This window comes from Leptodactylus fuscus, chromosome 3 (assembly GCF_031893055.1).
Source record: "Leptodactylus fuscus isolate aLepFus1 chromosome 3, aLepFus1.hap2, whole genome shotgun sequence".
In the NCBI taxonomy this organism is placed as follows: Eukaryota; Metazoa; Chordata; class Amphibia; order Anura; family Leptodactylidae; genus Leptodactylus; species Leptodactylus fuscus.
The window spans coordinates 121,191,114-121,209,437 of NC_134267.1; the positions used below are offsets into that span (position 1 = coordinate 121,191,114).

Here is an 18,324-nt window from a genome sequence, read left to right on the forward strand (position 1 = left end):
GGAAGCTCATTAGCATATTAATAAAAACGGACTTATTCAGAAACCACTGAGGCAATCTACATACAAAAGGTAAGTGTGGAATAGACTTTCTAAAGCCTATGCAAGCATGTGATTAGATAAAAATGACTTTTCCCAGTGATAGAGCCCCTTTAACATTTCCAGCTTCAAAGCAGATTTTTGTTCCTTTCGGTTCTGGTAATTTTCTGAAGACACGTGTATGTGGGTGTAGGCCTTAGTGATATGTATGACCTCTGCACATGTTGAACTCTTATTTTTAGGAGGTTTGGTGCATATAATTTTTTGTTTGGTTTCCGCTTTTAGCAACTAATAATTTATTTGTATTTTTTCATAAAACATTCACTTTAAATCAAAATTGCATGAAGGTGCCTGTTCGTATACAGTACCAAGTGGCATTCTGACAATGCTGCAGGTGTCTACTTTAAGAAAATATATAGGTATGGGGGGGTTGGATGATTTTTTTAATGTTGCAATTTAGGTTTGATTTGTCCATCTCAAAACTGTGAAAATTGCTCTGGCTACTGGAGGTGCAAAATTTCCATAGACCCTTGGCAGTGGAAGGGTTAAAGGGGTTGTCTGGGATCATTTGAAATCCCTACACTAATTTAAACACCCTCCCCCTCCTAATTTCTAAATAATTTTAGTAATAAAAAAAAAAAGTATATAGTTACCCATATCGTTGGGGAGATCATGTGACTGCCCCAGGGACCTTTTCTAATTATCTGGTGACGATCATCACCACTACTCCCCCCTCCCACCCACTCTATCATACTCACCATCAATGGCTTCTTCCGGCGAGACAGCTCCCTCTGTACTGATAGGGTGCGCGCTCTTCTTCAAGCAGTGCGCACGCACTGCTGCTGGTATATCACCTCTACTGCGTGTCATGCATGCACAGTGGAGGTGGATCATCGCTGTAGAGAACAGAGCAGCGAGGGAGAACAGCATGCACAGACAGTATCAGTACAGGAGGAGGAGGGGCCGTCTCACAGGAAGAAGTGTGGAGGTTGAGCTGAGTAGGTAGGGAAGGACAGAATAGCTAGAGAGACAGGGAAGGGGTATATGGGGGGGAGTGAGGTGAGAGGGGTTAGTAAGGAGGTTACATTGCAGGAAGCAGAAAGAAGTAAACAAAAGCAGGAGACACCAAGGCACGCAGAGACACCCAGAAATCACTCAAAACATGCTAAAAAGTGTATGATTAAATTTATTGCTCCATTAATAGCAATAATAGACACTTCTTTATAAAAATAAAAAAATTGCCAGAAAACCCCTTTAGGCTGAGGCCCCATATTGCGGAAACGCAGCTTTTTTGTTGTTGCAGATTTTGTTGCATTTTTTGAGCCAAAGTCAGGAGTGGATTGAACAAAAAGTAGGAGTATAAGAACTTTTATTAGAGTTCCCATTCCTTTTGTAGACACTCTTGGCTTTAAAAACCGCAACAAAATCTGCAACAAAAAAGCTGTGTCTCCGCAACGTGGGGCCTCAGCCTTAAAGGGGCTCTATCATTGGGAAAAGTCATTTTTGGCTAAGCACATACATGCATAGCCTTTAGAAAGGCTATTTCACACCTACCTTTTGTATGTAAATCGTCTCAGTAGTTTTAGAATAAGTTCATTTTTATTTATATGCTAATTCGCCTTCTCCGTGCACCCCAGAAGTATCTGTGTGCACCCGCTCTTCTATTCTCTATGTGTGTGAAAGCACAGAGGCTGCTGTGCTGATGACTCATCTCTCTGCTCTCATACACATAGAGAATAGAAGACAGTGATCACAGACACTTCCAGTGCACGGAGAAGACTAATTAGCATATGGAGCAAAACAGGCTTATTAAAAAGCTACGGAGGTGATTTACATACAAAAGGTAGGTGTGGAATAGCCTTTCTAAAGGCTATGCAAGGATGTGCTTAGCTAAAAATGACTTCCCAATGATAGAGCCCCTTTAATCTTAATAATACATATCTCCTAACTGTTCCGGATTCAGAGGAATAGTCCTAGATTTTGGGTCCTTTCCTGGTCAGTATGTCCCGGCTTCAATTCAGCTGTGTCCTCATTCACATCGTGCCTGCAGCTCCCTGAAGATTCTGGGAAAAGAGAATGCAGACAGAGCAGCATGGGAGCGAGGAGAGGTAAGTATTAGTATCTTTTATGTTTGTTACCAGCAAGGAAGACCTTAAACTGTGGGGCAAGATGAGGGGGGCATTAAACTGTGGGGGGCAAATGAACAGACATTAAAATGCACAGCCAGATAAGGGGACATTAAATGGAGTGGCCAGATGAGGGGGACAAATTGTTGGGGAAGATGAAGAGGGCCATTAAACTGGGGGGGGGGGAGGGGGCAGATGAAGGGGGAAATTAAACTGGGGCAGATGGAGGGGGACAGTAAACTGTGGGAGCACCAGGACGATGACATTATAATGTGGGGGTGACTGTTGGAGTATTATACTGGGGGGGGGGGTTTCAACAGAAATGGATTGGAATGGAAAGTAGTTGGAGTGAAAGTAGAAGTGGCTGGGGCTAAATTTGCTAAATCTGAGCCTCTTTCTGTTCTTTGAAAGTTGGGAGGTCTGACACTAGTGTTTAAATAGAAGGGGTTGTTCCTAAATTCTACGTCCCGTGACAAGCAGAATTTAGGGAGTCTGCCTGGATGTCTGTGACCAGAGAATGAAGCATGGCCGGGCCAGGACCTCCAGTGGGTCCCCTCTTATACAGCCATATGCCTAACACAGTAAGCAGTAATAAAGGTTTCCTAGGCCGACAACCTCCGTGCCTAGTAACACTCAGTGGGCACGGTGACTACACCCGCCGTACGTGCCCAGGTTGCCAATGAGCGCACAACACACAGCACAAGTTTCAAACTGACTACTGGGATTTAAATTCAAATACGGAAGCGACTTCCTGGAAGTGTTGCATGCCGGGTACTGTAGTTCCCTCCCAGCCTTGTACATTACATAGCGGCCTCAAGAGAACCAGCTTTCCCAGAAGTCTGTGCGCGGCCCCAGTGCTTGTCGGTGCGAGAGTGAATCAGTGGCGTTGTTATTAACGCCATATTGAGAGCAGAGGGAAGGAGCCAGAGCCTGGTAAGGCACGGCGTTATTGTAAGTGGGCACAGCATCCTCCGCCATCCATCCCAGCCCCACAGCTCAGGGCCCCCGGTGAAGCCGATACCACTGCGGCACACAGCGCGGAAGCTGAAGGACCAAGTATCGAGCAGGGCGGTTGGCCGGGGACTGAGGAGGCAGCGCCTGAAGAGAGGCCGGGGAGTGTAGGGAGCGGAGCGGGCTGTGAAGCTATCTGGGCCGCCTCATACAGTGACATATTCACCGTCCTTGCTCGGACATGGCCTGCGGAGCCACCCTCAAAAGGACTATCGACTTTGACCCGCTGCTCAGCCCGGCGGCTTCCCCAAAGAGAAGGAGATGCGCCCCCCTGTCCCCCTCCAGTCCCTCCCCACAGAAATACCTCCGTATGGAGCCGTCACCCTTCGGGGAGGTGTCCTCCCGGTTAACCGCAGGTAAGGGCCTTGTGCGATGGGGGAGGGGGTGATGGGAAGGGTGTGATCCTGGGGTTATCGGGGGGTGACAGGTAATAATCATTGAGGGGAGGGGGCGCTGTGTAGACGGGTGGGGGTGGCATGCCCCATGTCCTGCCTATGGCTGATGACAGGGAGGATTCTCCTGCTGGAGTCAGCCATTCATTGACTGGAAGGGTAATGGCTTTTGTTCCCCATTATACATTAGGCTGAGGACCGCTGCCTCTCAGCAAGTAACTGGCTGAGGCTTCATGTGCTGAAGGTGACACTGTAACCTATTAAAGGGGAGCTCTACCCTCCTCTTAGGCTCTCTGTATGACCAATCAGCTTTATGAAGGGGGATTCACAGATACCATATACTTGGTGTTAAGATGGAAACTTTTTTTTTTTCTTTTTCATCAGTCTGTCCTGAGGGTACACGCCGATACCTCAGGGGCACAGCGGTGGCAGTGTTGTCATAGTCACACCAGGTCTGCCGTCACTTGTTAGATGGGGTGCTTGTCATAGCTGACTCTCCAGCTGTTAGCATACTACCATTCCCAGCAGGCTTGGCGTGCTCTAGTGCCTCCTGTGAGGTGTAGTGTGGCAACAGCTTGAGACTCTTGGCTTCTCAAACCCTGATCTTCACCTTATCACCATCTTTGCAGGTCCACTTACCGGTCATAAGGTTAGTCCGCATTACCCGCAGCTGATCACAAGGGTCCAGCGGCTAGATCCTCAGCGGTTAGCACTGGGTTAAGCTGCGGCCCTCCATGTAAAACAAGAGTGCAGAGTTCCCCGCTCCTCATGCGGACACTACTGACTGTAACCAAAGGTGTAGTGTCTATTAACTGACCCGTGGGTGTCCAAGGGGAGCGGGCACCTGCTTGGCATTGTCGAATAAGTCAGTGAGATTGTTGGGTGCCATTGGGGTCTGTAATGGACCGAAACATGGAAGGCTCAGACTTCCACAGAGGGGTATTGGGCCTTTCTGCAACTTGGATTTGCATGGAATTTTGGATTTGCCGTAACACCGCTAGCAACGTCTTAAAATTGTTGCTAGCAGTGTTACGGCAGTTTTTGATGCATTGCTGGCGGGACACCATTACTGTGGGTCTGTTGCTGGTGGAATTTCAGGAGGATGGAGCTGGTTTACTAACCTACTTATACACTACGCATCCTGGGGTCTATTCCTACTGTGTGCTATATGGAGATGCAGTACAGGAACGTGAGTGTTCTCCTTTAATGGTTACTGAATATGGGTTTATGTGTGTTTACCGAAGCCCAAAGGTCTATAAATTCCCTTGAGCGTCTGGAAATTCCATTAAATGGATCAGTTAAAAAAAACAAAAAAAACTTACATATGTTTAGGCTGAGGCCCTACGCTGAAACGCAGCTCTTTCTGTTGCAGATTTTGTTGCGTTTTTTTGAGCCAAAGTCAGGAGTAGATTGAACAGAAGGGAGAAGTATAAGAACTTCCTATATATTTCCCATTCTATCTGTAGCCATTCTTGGCTTCGGCTTAAAAAACTGCAACAAAATCTGGAACAAGAAAAGCTGCGTTTGTGCAATGTGGGGCCTCAGCCTAACAGTCCATTAATGTCTGTTATGATTGGCATATAGGGCAGCTCCCCAATCTACAGGTAGTATAGGCTGCCTCATGTCATTCTAACACCCCCACCTGTACATACATTTTCCTTGTACATTTGCAGGTATACATCAGTGTTCTATAGAGTACGTACATATATTACCAATGCCGAATGCATAAAGGACACAGTGGTTGGGTCCTATGCATCTGTAACAGAGCCTTACAGGGCCGAATACTATGTGTTATTGGCAAATGCCACTTGTAAATTGTGTGTGGTGTAGTGGTGCAGAAGGTTTCCAGTAATGGGGTGGATTGTGTTATTGTGCTAGTTTGTGTCTACTGATCAGTATGGGCCATAGATGATGGTTACATAAGGGTTGGTATTGATAAGTTTCTGACCAATCTTGTTATAGACTGGGGATCAATGCTCGCACTTAGAAGGATGGGGTAGCCAGCCAGTCATATTGCTCTCTGCTGAGATTTCTGCATTCCTCAATAACAGTATATATCATTGTGCAGCTGCCGGACTTAGTTATACAGAAGCCTGCCCTTTTCTCCCATCCTGTTATTACATATATGGAGTACATGGCAGTGTTTCTTCACCTTTGCACACTGGAGTTCTAAGGGTAGGTTCACATCTCAGCTCGGGGATTCGTTCCCCATCCCATGTTAAAAATATGGAGAGAAAAGAGCAGGACTTTTCTCTCAGCATTTTTTTGGGCGAAAACTGAGCGGAAACCACATGGACCCCATTGTAGTCTATGGGGTCTGCGGGTTTCCCTAGGTAATCACTTTTTTATGCAGATAGGTTTCCGTTCAGGGGGTCCCCAAGCGGACTCGCCGAATGCAGATGTGAATAGGGTCTAAGAAAAGTTCTTCCCTGATTTGCCTTTTTCTGTCACTTAGCAAATCTGTATAATAGGACTTTATGAAGAAGGGGAGGGGGAAGAAAAGCAGAGCTCCTCAGAGAGACATCTGCAATATAAAGAGACCGTTCTCTTTCACAACACAGCAGGGCTGTGGAGATTTAGTATCCAGTCTGACTGTAGGACTGTTAGATAAGTAAGGACACAGCACTTTTCTTTAGTGAAGTATATTGCAATGTTCCCTTCACTTGCAGTGTTTTTTGAAAAAATAAATCTTTATTAATGCTCGAAGTCTGAATTGTGTCCTAAGATATTACTACAGACATTCTGACTTTCTGAATCTGCCCCTTATTCAGGTGAGATGGCGACGATTTGTATGACATTTTCTTATGACAGAAGGCAACACATGATTTGTTCCTCACAATGACTGTTGGGATTTATTACTGCACTCCAGACAACAGTGGAGTGGATGCCCTGACACATTTAGGTACCTCTCAGCTGAACACACCAGTGGGGGAATTTATTAAGACTGGTTTTATATATGCCAGTCTTATAAGTCCCTGACAGGCGATAACTGCCTGAATTAAGAGACTCTTCCTCTAGTCAGAGACACTCCTTACTCCTGTACCAGCAAGGCAATCCATGCTAGTCTTATACACCAGTTTCCTAATTATGGTAAATTAGTCAGACTAAGTTCACACTAGCGTTTGAACTACGTTCAGGGTTACTGTGGAATCTGCTTGAAAATTGTGGAAAGAAAAGTCCTGCACACACTTTTCTCTTTGCATTTTCCAAGTGGAAAACTGGTGGACCCTATTATAATCTATGGGGTCCACGGGTAACCGCTTTTTAAGCGGATTAGGTTTCCGTTCTTAGTCCAAGCAAACATGGAGGACGGATAGCCGAACGCTAGTGTGAACCTAACATCAGGCTGAGGTGTTCGCAGCCTGGCCTGCCTTGGTCTATGCCTATCTTTGTAAATAGCGGAGAACGGGATGGAAAAGATGGAAGTGACACAACTCAGGTGCAAAAATATTTTCATACACCACAGCTGTTCAATCTATGCCAGTTTTCTTGCATAGGGACTAGTAAATTCCCCACCCTGACTTTTGCAGGATCAACTCAGAAATCTAATGTGTATGGGGGTCACCAGACTACAGACGGCCATTATCATGTGTGGACACATACTGCCATGCTATCTATCTATTCAGCTTATTTCAGTCTAACGCTGGGTTCATACTTTTATACTAGTGTCTGGGTTTCTGTCCTTCAGGTCTACTGAAAGATGAAAACCCTCTCCGTTAAAAAGCAATTACACGTGGGCGGCAAACACTATGGTGGGGTCTGCCAGGTTTCCGCCGAAACCTCCTCGCAGGACTTTTCTTTCCAGCAATTTTAAGCAGAATGTATTGTACAAAGACACTAGCATGTGAACCTAGGGTAAATGTGCTCTCGTACCACAATTTTTAGGTGGTTTTCACATGTGCGATCTAGAAAAGCTGTAAACACATGTATTGAACAAACATGAATTTAAAGAGGACCTTTACTAACTCAAAGTCCAGCTCTTTGCATCACTTAAAAGCTGTTGCTCCACCGGTTCTCTAGTCCCCACTGATCTAGAGTAATCAATGCTGTTAGTTTTGGCTGCCTGATATATTATCTAGACTATGTACGCCTAGTTACGCCTCTCTGTTTGAAACTGCTCTTCTGACATTACAGGGCTTAAAGAGGACCTTTCATGAATTTGGGCACAGGCAGTTCTATATACCGCTGGAAAGCCGACATTGCACTGAATTCAGTGCACTGTCGGTTTTCCCGATCTGTGCCCTGGGTGAAGAGCTATCTGTCCCGTTACTGTAGCTCTTTACAGTCAGAAGTGCGTTTCTGACAGTCTGTCAGGTACGTCCTTCTGTACAAGCAGCGCCTATCGCGCTGTACTGTGGAGCGGGGAGGAACTCCCTCTGCTTACAGTACTGGTCTATAGACAATTATCAGGAGGGGAGGGAGGCGTTCCTCCCCGCTCACACTGTACAGTGCTATTGGTGCTGCTTGTACAGAAGGACGTTCCTGACAGTGTGTCAGAAACGCCCTTCTGACTGTAAAGCGCTACGGTACCGGCACCGCTAGCTCTTCACCCGGTGCACAGATCGGTTAAGCAGACAATACGCTGAATTCAGCACACTGTCAGCTTTCCAGCAGTATATGAACTGCCTGTGCCCTAAACCATGAAAGGTCCTCTTTAAATAGCACATCAGGCACCAAAACTACCTGCACCTTTTATGCAGGAACAGTGGGGGTTAGAGAAAATTCCAACTGTGCTGGAATGAGTGTAGCAGCACCTATTAATATGCTAAGAACCTGAACTGGTGGAGGTGGTGAAAGGTCCTTTTTTAAAGGAAACTTGGACTACAGAGATCTCTGGCAGTCCCATAGAAGTGAATAGAGCAATGGTCAAACATGCACATAGGACACTCGGGAGCATTGCGGCCCTCAGTTCCTGTGATTACTGGGTTTCCTGCAGATAAGTGATAAATGATTGTATAAATGTTGCCTCTGTACTGTAAGAACACAACTGGATAGCTGGTACCAGGCCATGTTGAGGCTTTGTGATTTCTGTGGCACTGAGAAGAATGTGGTCTGGGTGTACTTCTCCAGAGGGTTGTTGTTCTTACTGTATGGCACCTAGCTATTACTATGCAGGAGGTGCATAAGGATCTGGTATATTTCAGAGAACTCCTTTTAGAGCGGGGGATTAGTCACAAGCTGTGGTTATAACACATCTGTCAAGAATAGTTTTCTTGCACAACTTTCTTGCTGACGTCTCTTCAGTAACTTCCTGCCCAGTTTGAGAAGTTGATGCTTGTTATGACGATAAAAAAAGTATTGTTCTCATGGTGAGTGGACCATATGTCAGACGCCATGAAGTGTGTGACATCTCATTAGAAAATATAAGAAATAAGCTAGGATATAAAGTATTAGTCTTCTACATTCACACTACCATTATTAATGTGTCTAGCTGTCTTCCATCATAGGATGCCTGCAATGGACATTACCTGAACCAGAGTAACGAATACAGATGGTGTCCCCCATTGAATGCAGTGTAAACAGCATGACAAAGCATTCTTCCTCCTTGGCTGTCTACTTGTATATGCCATCAGACCTCTGAGCTGTCCTCATGGGATAGTGTACAGCTGGTGACATACAGAAGTTATTGATGGCAGTTATTTCAGCTGATTTTCAGTTTATTTTTTCAGTGAATTCGCCAGCCCTTTGTACATACTATAAACACTATACAGATCTATCATTCATCAATGTGCATGAGCTGAGGAACAGAACTGACCTGCACTGCCATCCCTACTAACTATTTTGTGTTTAACATTTTAACCACTATTTCCAATTCTTTTGCAGAACAAATCCTTTATAACATAAAGCAGGAGTATAAGCGCATGCAGAAGAGGAGGCATTTAGAAAGTAGCTTTCAGCAAACAGAAGCCTGCACCAGTGAAGGCCAGCCACACCAGTTTTTGCCTGTTGGCCATAACTTGCCCGGTACGTAGATGGTCTTGAGCTTTCTAAGTAATTGGTAACACAGCATCTTGAATTATTATTTTTTTTACAGACAGTTATTAATATAGCTGGAGAGGGTTTAGTGTCTGATGAACTGATTCACCCTCCTCCCACTTCTTCCCATGATACTTGAAATCAGTTTTGTTTTGTTTTGTTTTGTTTTTTTAATGATGCATGATTTTAACCCTGCCAGTGACACAAATATGTCCATCTGGTTGTAATATTGATGTATATTTATTATAGACTGTAATAAAAGAATCCATTAGTCGTGACATTAAATGTAAGTATGATTCTGTTCATTGAAGGAACATCGTCTGCATTACCGTTAAGAAAGGAGCAGCCACTATTTACTCTGAGACAGGTTGGAATGATATGTGAACGTCTTTTAAAAGAACGAGAAGATAAAGTTCGTGAAGAGTATGAAGAAATTTTGACCACAAAACTGGCAGGTAGGATCTCCTTCTACCATTGATTCTTGTATATGAATATGAGTAGAGGAGGTTCAGTATGTAAGCAGTATTGGTTGCACGGGACCTTTTTGTTAGTGGACTTTTATGTACTGCTGGACAAGGTCCTAGAGAGCTACAGAAGAGTTACGTTTATGGAATGTGATAATCTTTATAAATATCTTTTAGATAGGGGTGGGGGGTCTTGACCTCCTGAAGCCACATCTGACTTCAGGACAGGACATGCAGCGCTCTTCATATATTTTTGTGAGTTAAAAGCATAGACAAGGGTGGGTTCACACTACAGTTGTTATAATTACTCTCCTCTTTCATAAGATGAGGGCAACAGACTTTAAAGGGGTTGGCCACTTTCAGACCAATATTGACAAACAAATGTACAATAGAAAGATATACAATTTTCCAATATACTTTCTGTATCAATCCCTCATGGTTTTCTATATTTTGGCTTGCTGTCATTCATTCTGTTACTTCTAGAGGATAAAACTCTGACCATGGTCATGTGATTTACGGTCCATGGTCATGTGATGTGCACACAGGTGCTGCTCGTTACAGTCACAGCACAATAATCAGACATCTGCCTGGTAATCAGCTGTGCACCTGTGTGCTCATCACATGACCATGGACTGTAAGTCACATGACCATGGTCAGAGTTTTATCCTCTAGAAGTAACAGAATGAATGACAGCAAGCAGAGATCTAGAAAACCGTGAGGGATTGATACAAAAAGTATATTGGAAAACTGTATATCTTTTTATTTTACATTTGTTTGTCAGTATTGGTCTGAAAGTGGCCAACCCCTTTGAGTGTTGACAGTGACTGCATTCACTCTAATGTAAAAACATGACCCTAGCTTTAATGCATTCAGGACTCTTTCTTCAATTAGAAAAGTAAACAACTATGTTGTGGTTTTTTTTACATTTATTGAATAGGAATAGATGCACATGTAGGGTGCTCCATCTGCATCAGTCATACTATTGCACTTTTAAGTCTGTTACTTTTGTCCTGTGAAGGAACAGAGCAATACGTGTTACTAACAGTAATGTGCGTGTACCCACAGTGTTTTCTAGGAACTCAGACATGAATGTAGGGAGCCATACTTGTGCATTTACGACTGCTTAAAGGGGCTCTATCAGAAAAATTATGCTGTACGAGCCCTACATATGCGCGAATAGCCATTAAAAAGGCTATTCAGGCACCGCTAATGTTATTTTAACCCCTTTTTTAAAGGCTATTCACGCATATGTGGGGCTCATACAGCATAATTTTTCTGATAGAGCCCCTTTAATAGCAGGCAGGAACACCTTCACACATATGGATATGGGTATAAAAAGCTGAACCTGCATAGAGCAGACATTTTTTGGTTTGTCTTGTGGATAATGCTATAAATGTTTCAGGGCTCATTCACATCTGTGCCCGGTCTCCGTTCTGTAGGATTCCGTTTCCTGCACAAAACAGGGGCAGGAGACGGAAACCTGCAGGCATCTTTAAATCCCATTCATTTGAACGGGCTTGAAAAGTCTCCAGCTGTGTGCGCTGGTGGGCGGTTTATGCGCTCCGCGACAAAACCGTTTTTTTAAAACCAGATACAGAGTCGGACATGCAGTATTCTGTGTCCGCATAAAACGCTCACCGGCGCTCACGGCCGGACTCGGCATGACAGGTTTCCGTCTTCTGCATGCAGGAGTTCAGGTGTCAGATGAAATGATGAATGCAAACACATCTAGGTAGCACAATTAATATGGTTGTAGTTGACTAGGACATTGTATACAAGTTTAGTTATCAGTCACAATTTGAGGGCCATATCTTGCTCATATTTATTGAATTATGTTGTCTCACCTTCTCTCTCAGAACAATATGATGCTTTTGTGAAGTTCACGCATGACCAGATTATGCGACGATATGGAGAGCAGCCTGCTAGCTGTAAGTATATCCTAAGAAAATAAGATCTAGTAGGAGTGCGGTCATCTGATTGTCATGCTTGCATTCTAGGGGCCTGAACTGGCTTTTAATAGGATATGGTCTGAAGTTTGTTTTGAGTAATTGCATCTCTCGTCCATGTAATAGGTTCAGACATTTTATACACAAGAGTGCAGGAACTCTTCTAATGTACGAGGTGACTTGCAAGGTGGCAGTCCTATACCACCATTAGTCTGCTTTAGTTATATATTGCCTGTTACACGCAGGGATCTTATTGTGACTAGAGATAAGTACTATTCAAAAAGCCAACCCATAGCAATGAATGGAGCCGGCCAGCACACAGATGGGGCCGGCGTCCTGCCGCTTAACCCTCTGCGTCCATTCATTCCTATAGATGCGTGCTATTCGAAACTACCGTTTCGAATAGTACTTGCTCATCTCTAGTTGTGACAGGCATAAACTATGACATGTTGACATGAAGTGACTACACTGCATCTCCACACTACTCACTCTGCAGATCCATGGTAGCGCTTGCTTTACTAAAGGACGACTTTTCACACTCCAGTGCCTGGAGAGAGAGGCCACTTCTGATGTTAATGTGCAAATTTGGAGAACTGGAACAGCTTTGTCAATGGTTTAACTATATCTTCTTTTCTCTACAGATGTCTCATGAATTGTTCCTCGCCTTTCCTGGCTGTTCTCCCCATATTGCTGCAAGATGTCCTAGTTATGAATTGCAGCAAGGCCATATTTCCCTACCCTGTGAACACAGCTTATTTCAAGCTTCTGTCAGTGGCAACCACTCTTATGCAGCAACTGGTTTTCGAGTGCTCCCTGATGTCAGTGCCACCTGGATGTGGATCTATGCTACCTGTATTAATATTCCAGTGGCCTCATTGCTGTATCATTGAAATCTGGCTTCTTTTTTGTTAATGTTTTAAAATGGATTAAAGCTGGTGTTCAGGAACATGCCCTGTACCTGTTGTATAAATCAGTCATCTTTTAACAGTTCACTACAAACATAACATCCACTATCTGAACAGTGGCAGACACAATGGGACTTTTTTTTTTTTTTTTAAATGACAATTATCGGATCTGACTCTGGAACAAGAAAATAGGGCATGTGCATTTTAACGAACTTTTGTGGGGGAGGTAAAACTGATTTGATGACTTGTTTTGTAGTTTTTATTTATTCTATCAGTCTTTAACAAATGTTTAATGCATTTTTTTCTGTCTTTCATTGTTTAACTGCCTTGTAGTACTGGAATTTAGTTGGTAAATAAAAAAATGTATAAAAGTAGTTTTTACCCCAATGTTATAAAACTAATGGTAGTTTGGACTGTGAATATTTGGAAATGGGGGGTTCTTATTCTTGCAGGTCAAAAATCATGTCCACTTTGAGGGAAGGGGGGGGGGGGTGTTGTATTGCAGTAGTTGTCCTGGTGCAAGACTGAATTACGCCAGAACCACATTGCCTTTGTATTGGGACACCAACCATACAGGTCACATGCTGGAGCTGGGCTAATGGTTATAGCGTTTGGGGGAGACCAAAAGTAATTCTTTTTAGGAATTAAACACTTTAAGCATCTATATTTGTCAACCAGACCCTTTGATTTGCTCTGAATGGATGACCGACCATCTGTGAGTGTGGTGGGGTGGGAAGCTCTTGATCCTCTAAGGGTAAGTTCACATGGGGTTTTTTGGACTGGAACCTTAGGCGGAGGCCGTCTCAGGTTCCGGTCCAAAATATGGGTAGCTGGACTGGATGCTGATGCAGTGCACATGCTCCACTCCGGATTAGGCCCACATTAATGGGCCTAGTTGGGAGGGAGTGTTTTCAGGCGGATGTCGCGAGGCGAATCCATCTGAAAGAATGAGCATGTCACTTCTTTTTTCCAGGATCCGGAAAACAAACTGCTCCTGGAAAAAAGAACTGACCGGCTAACAATGACTTCAGTGGGAGCTGTCTTTTTGGTCAGGATTTTGAGGTAGATATGGGCTCAAAATCCTGACCAAAATACCCCGCTGAGCTTACCCTAACTCTGGATTTCAAGAGATACAATAATCGGGGCAGTTTGCTTACAACTTGCCTCATTGTGGAGTAAATAAGCCACCTCCAAAGATGCCTAGCAGTAGCTTACTCTTCTCTTCGTATTAAACATTTGTGGTTGTCAAAGCTGAACTAGTGTATGCGGTATCAGTATCAAGAGGGATAGTTATTTGCTGAATGAGCGTTTGCTAACAGCTGTCTTACATGTATGGTCAGCTTTTGGATAAGAACCCACAGGACTAAATCTGAAAGGAAATGGCTCATAAAGCAGGATTAACCAACTCAAACACTTCTCACGTGCTACAAAAGGTAGATGAGGTTGTAATTTTGCCTTTATGTAAAAAAAAAAAAAAATCCACAGGAGTTTTTTGGTCAGGAAACTGAGTCAGATTCCTCCTCCAAAAAACGCCTCACCATACAGTCTTAGGGCTCATTTACACTATGTAAACGGCAGCTTATTCTGAATGTAAAACACGTTCAGAATCAGTGTATAAAGCAGTTCCCATTCATTTCTATGGGAGCCGGCATACGAGCGCTCCCTATAGAAATGAATGGGCTGCTTTTTTTCACTAAGAGCACTCCCATTGAAGTGAATGGGAAGTGGCGGCGTATACGGCAAGCTCTGCTCATGCCGAGCCGTACACGCGGGCACTTTCCATTCACTTCAATGGGAGTGCTCTTAGTGAAAAAAAGCAGCCCATTCATTTCTATGGGTAGCGCTCGTATGCCGGCTCCCATAGAAATGAATGGGAACTGCTTTATACGCCGCTTATTCTGAACATGTTTTACTTTCATTATAAGCTGCCGTTTACGTAGTGTGAATGAGCCCTTATGGTGAGGCATTTTTAGGAGGAGGAATTTTGAGTCAGTTTCCTGACCAAAAAACTCAGTGTGAACGCTGCTTAAAGAACAGTCTTGTTCAGATGGCAATATTCTGGCCAGTATTTTGTCACTACGTGTAAGCTAAAACCTAGACTGGAATCTACAGTGTAAAGGAAAGAATTGTAACTTCTTCCATGTTTAGGTTTTTGCTTACAAATACTGACCAGAATGCCGCTATCTGAATGATTATACTGTCTATAGGGGACAGCCAGGTGCTAAGAAACTGGAATTTAGTTGCCTGTCTGACATCTCACTGTATGAGGGAAGCCTGCCTCCATTTTATTTTCCCTGTGTGTAAGGCAGCAAGATTCTACTGACCTCTTCCCATTAATAAGAGCTAGAGAATATGTTGACAACTGTTTTTGGCAAGATCTATAGTAAAGCTTGTACAAGAAAATCTCCTGTTGTATGTTCCGTCTGTAAAGGTTCTTCCCCATATTTCTGGGATGAAATCATGTTTTTGTAAAATAAATTGTACCAGAGTGATATACAGTATTTTAGAGTATATTCACACATGGCAGATTCATTGCCTTGCAGTATTGGTGTCCTGGGTCTGAATCTAAACAGGATGACATTTGCATAGAGTTCAGATGTGCTCCCTGTGTTTGTGCGACTTACTCTGGTTTCCTCCCACATGTCAAAAATATACTGATAGGACTGGTTCTCATATGGGTGTTGGAAGCGGGTGCCTGGACAGCAACCACTGACTCCCCTCTTCCACCTTTTCTTTGTAGTCTTCACAGCATTTAAGACTATATATTCCAATACTATTTTGGTTTTTGGTGCATAGACTTCCTGAAAATGCTCCACAATTATGAGGCCTATGTTTCTTATACAGCAGCAGACCACAGATCGGTTAATAAATGTGCCCTGTTCCCCAGGATATCGGTGCTATCGGAATTGTCTCTCTCCAGTGGACTCTGCCATACCCCTTGTCTCTGCACATACACAAGGAGAACATCTTTATTGGCAACGTTTAGCTGTGAACCCTTTAACATTGTGCTGTGAGCTATAGAATTTATCAGTGTTGTTTATTTGATAATTTTGCACAACGAACTCCATGCATTTATTAGTGTACAGAAGCAGAATGAGTGAGACTGCACCAAATCTTATCCACATGAGAGAAAACCACACAGTTAAGAGTAATCTAGTGTAGGTTTTTAATCTGCAGCTATTCCTACAAATGTGATGCTACTAAAACCACTCTATTTCAGGCATTTTTGTGCTGTGGATTTCCGTAAAACAGAATGCAGCATATCCTCCCTGTGTAACCCTATCCTTAAGGGGAAATTACACTTAAATTCATGTGTTAGAGGCAGAATTGCCAGCGCCCTTGCTCATCACACAGAGAACTTCCTTAAGAACTCCTGTAAAACACAATTTCAGTGGGGGCAGTTGCTTGAGGAGAAATCTGGTATTACCTGTTGCTTAAAGTATACCTCCAGTTTAGAAGGAAGACAATTACAGTAAAGGATTTGTCACTATAATCATATTCCTGACTCACTGGTTTAGTCTATTCATCATCTGCCATAAAACCAAGCAAGCAAGCATTCCAATGTTCTTGCTAGACATCTATGGGGGCGTTCACACTACCGTCAGTCTCCGACAGCTAGTGTCCGCAAAAGATTTTGCACGGACATTAGCAGCGGACACCGACAGTAGTGTGAACGCCCCCTATCTTCACATATTCTATAGCTGAGTCTGTGAAGCAAGAGACTGTAACCAGAGGAGCCGAGCATTGGCATAAAATGCTCCAGATCTGGCACATTTTGATGAATCTACTTTTGACTTGCTTGAACAAAGTACTGGCATACTGAAAAAGGGTGTGGCTTAAATATGCCAAAACTTTGAAGTCAATTTCTGTCCCAGATTAAGCTAATAGGTGTCATAAACTTTAGTCTAGACAGTCACACAATGTAATTTAAACTTCCTTCTACTGTATTCAACGGAGGCGCAAAGGCCAAAACATAATAGTGAAAAAAGAAGTGTCCTGCTCAACCTTGCCACAGAATCTGCTGGTGAGCGCCATGTTGGGGAGTGAAGAATTGTGAGGCAGAAGCCCCCTATAAGTACAAATACTCCCCTAGTGTTCTTTTCTGTTATTCACAAAAAGGAAAAACATAGGCATCATTACATTAACTGCTCCTGTTCACTTTCTGCCATGTGAACATAGCCTAAAGACTCAGGATGAGGCAGACAGAGTGAAAATTCACCAGATTTAACTAATAATAATAATGTGGTCTTACGTTGCAACAATCAAATCACTGTCATATGCAAACTTCACCAGGTAAAGGTCTAATAGACAACAAATTATATAAGATTGCAGTGTTGTGCTGCTACACTGCACATTTGGATACACAAGATGCTGCGACTACTACCCGACAATCATTCTCCATGACCACATTGGCTAACATTCAGTGCAGCTTAACATTTGCAATCTTGGTGTAGCTCAGCCTGGTCACCATGCAGCCCTAGCCTAAAGGGCATGTGATGTAGACATGCAAGTCTACAAATTGTCCTATTTTGCCCCTGATAACCTATCCTGAGGAGATACCATGATACTGCTGGAAAAAAAGCCTCCCATTGACTTCAATGGGTTCATTTTTCAGCACTGAATCTGATGCGAATTCCCCACCAAATTAAGTGCCATTTTCCTCCGTGTGAATGCAACCTTAGGTTAAGGCCCCACGTTGCGGAAACGCAGCTTTTTTTGTTGCCGATTTTCTTGTGGTTTTTTGAGCCAAAGCCAGGAGTGGCTTGAGCAGAAGTGTAAGAACTTCCTAGATATTTCCCATTCCTTTTGTAACCATTCTTGGCTTTGGCTCAAAAAACCACAACAAAATTGCAACAAAAAAAGCAGCATTTCCGCAACGTGGGTCCTTAGCCTTAATCAGTATAATTTAATCCTCTTTAGGACCAATACTACACAGCAGCACTCAAAATTTTACCTTTTCTCAGTTGGTATTGTGCATAGGGTAGATAGTAGTGCAGGTATTCTCAGTGTCTCTTTCCCTATTAGTATATATTAACCTAGCTAACTGCTTGAATACTACAGATTTGAACACCAGGACAAGGCTGCAGTGCTAACCACTGAGCCACCGTGTGGCCCCAACAAAATAAATCTTAACACACATCTGCTACTAGAACTTCCCCACTTGACCTCTGCTCATTTTTCTGCATCCTACAAATTTCCAAAATATACTTCAGTTCGATGATGGAAAAGAACCTTGGATTATTAAAATTTTAGAGTATAAAGTTAGACTAAAGAAATTTCACAGCATATACTTCAGATAGTATCCAAACTGTTATATGGAAGATACTAAAAATATTACAATACTTTGTTGGCTAATGCTTTGAAAGGTTTTTTTTTTTAATGTCATCTCAACACTAAGCCAGATTTCATTTTCAACAAATGAATATCCGGGCAAGTATAACATACAAAAAGTTCATCTTAAATTTATA

The 18,324-nt window shown here is 43.2% G+C and overlaps 1 protein-coding gene across 1 annotated transcript; it reads left to right on the plus strand.

Annotated features, from left to right (window-relative positions):
- The first annotated feature begins 3,022 nt into the window (after nucleotides 1-3,022).
- Nucleotides 3,023-13,024, plus strand: AKIRIN2 (akirin 2). The gene is made up of 5 exons (XM_075268228.1): nucleotides 3,023-3,529; nucleotides 9,389-9,529; nucleotides 9,853-9,996; nucleotides 11,862-11,933; nucleotides 12,593-13,024. Exons 1-5 carry the CDS (start codon nucleotides 3,355-3,357, stop codon nucleotides 12,601-12,603), a joined length of 543 nt encoding a protein of 180 aa, XP_075124329.1. The 5' UTR covers nucleotides 3,023-3,354; the 3' UTR covers nucleotides 12,604-13,024.
- Nucleotides 13,025-18,324: the final 5,300 nt, after the last annotated feature.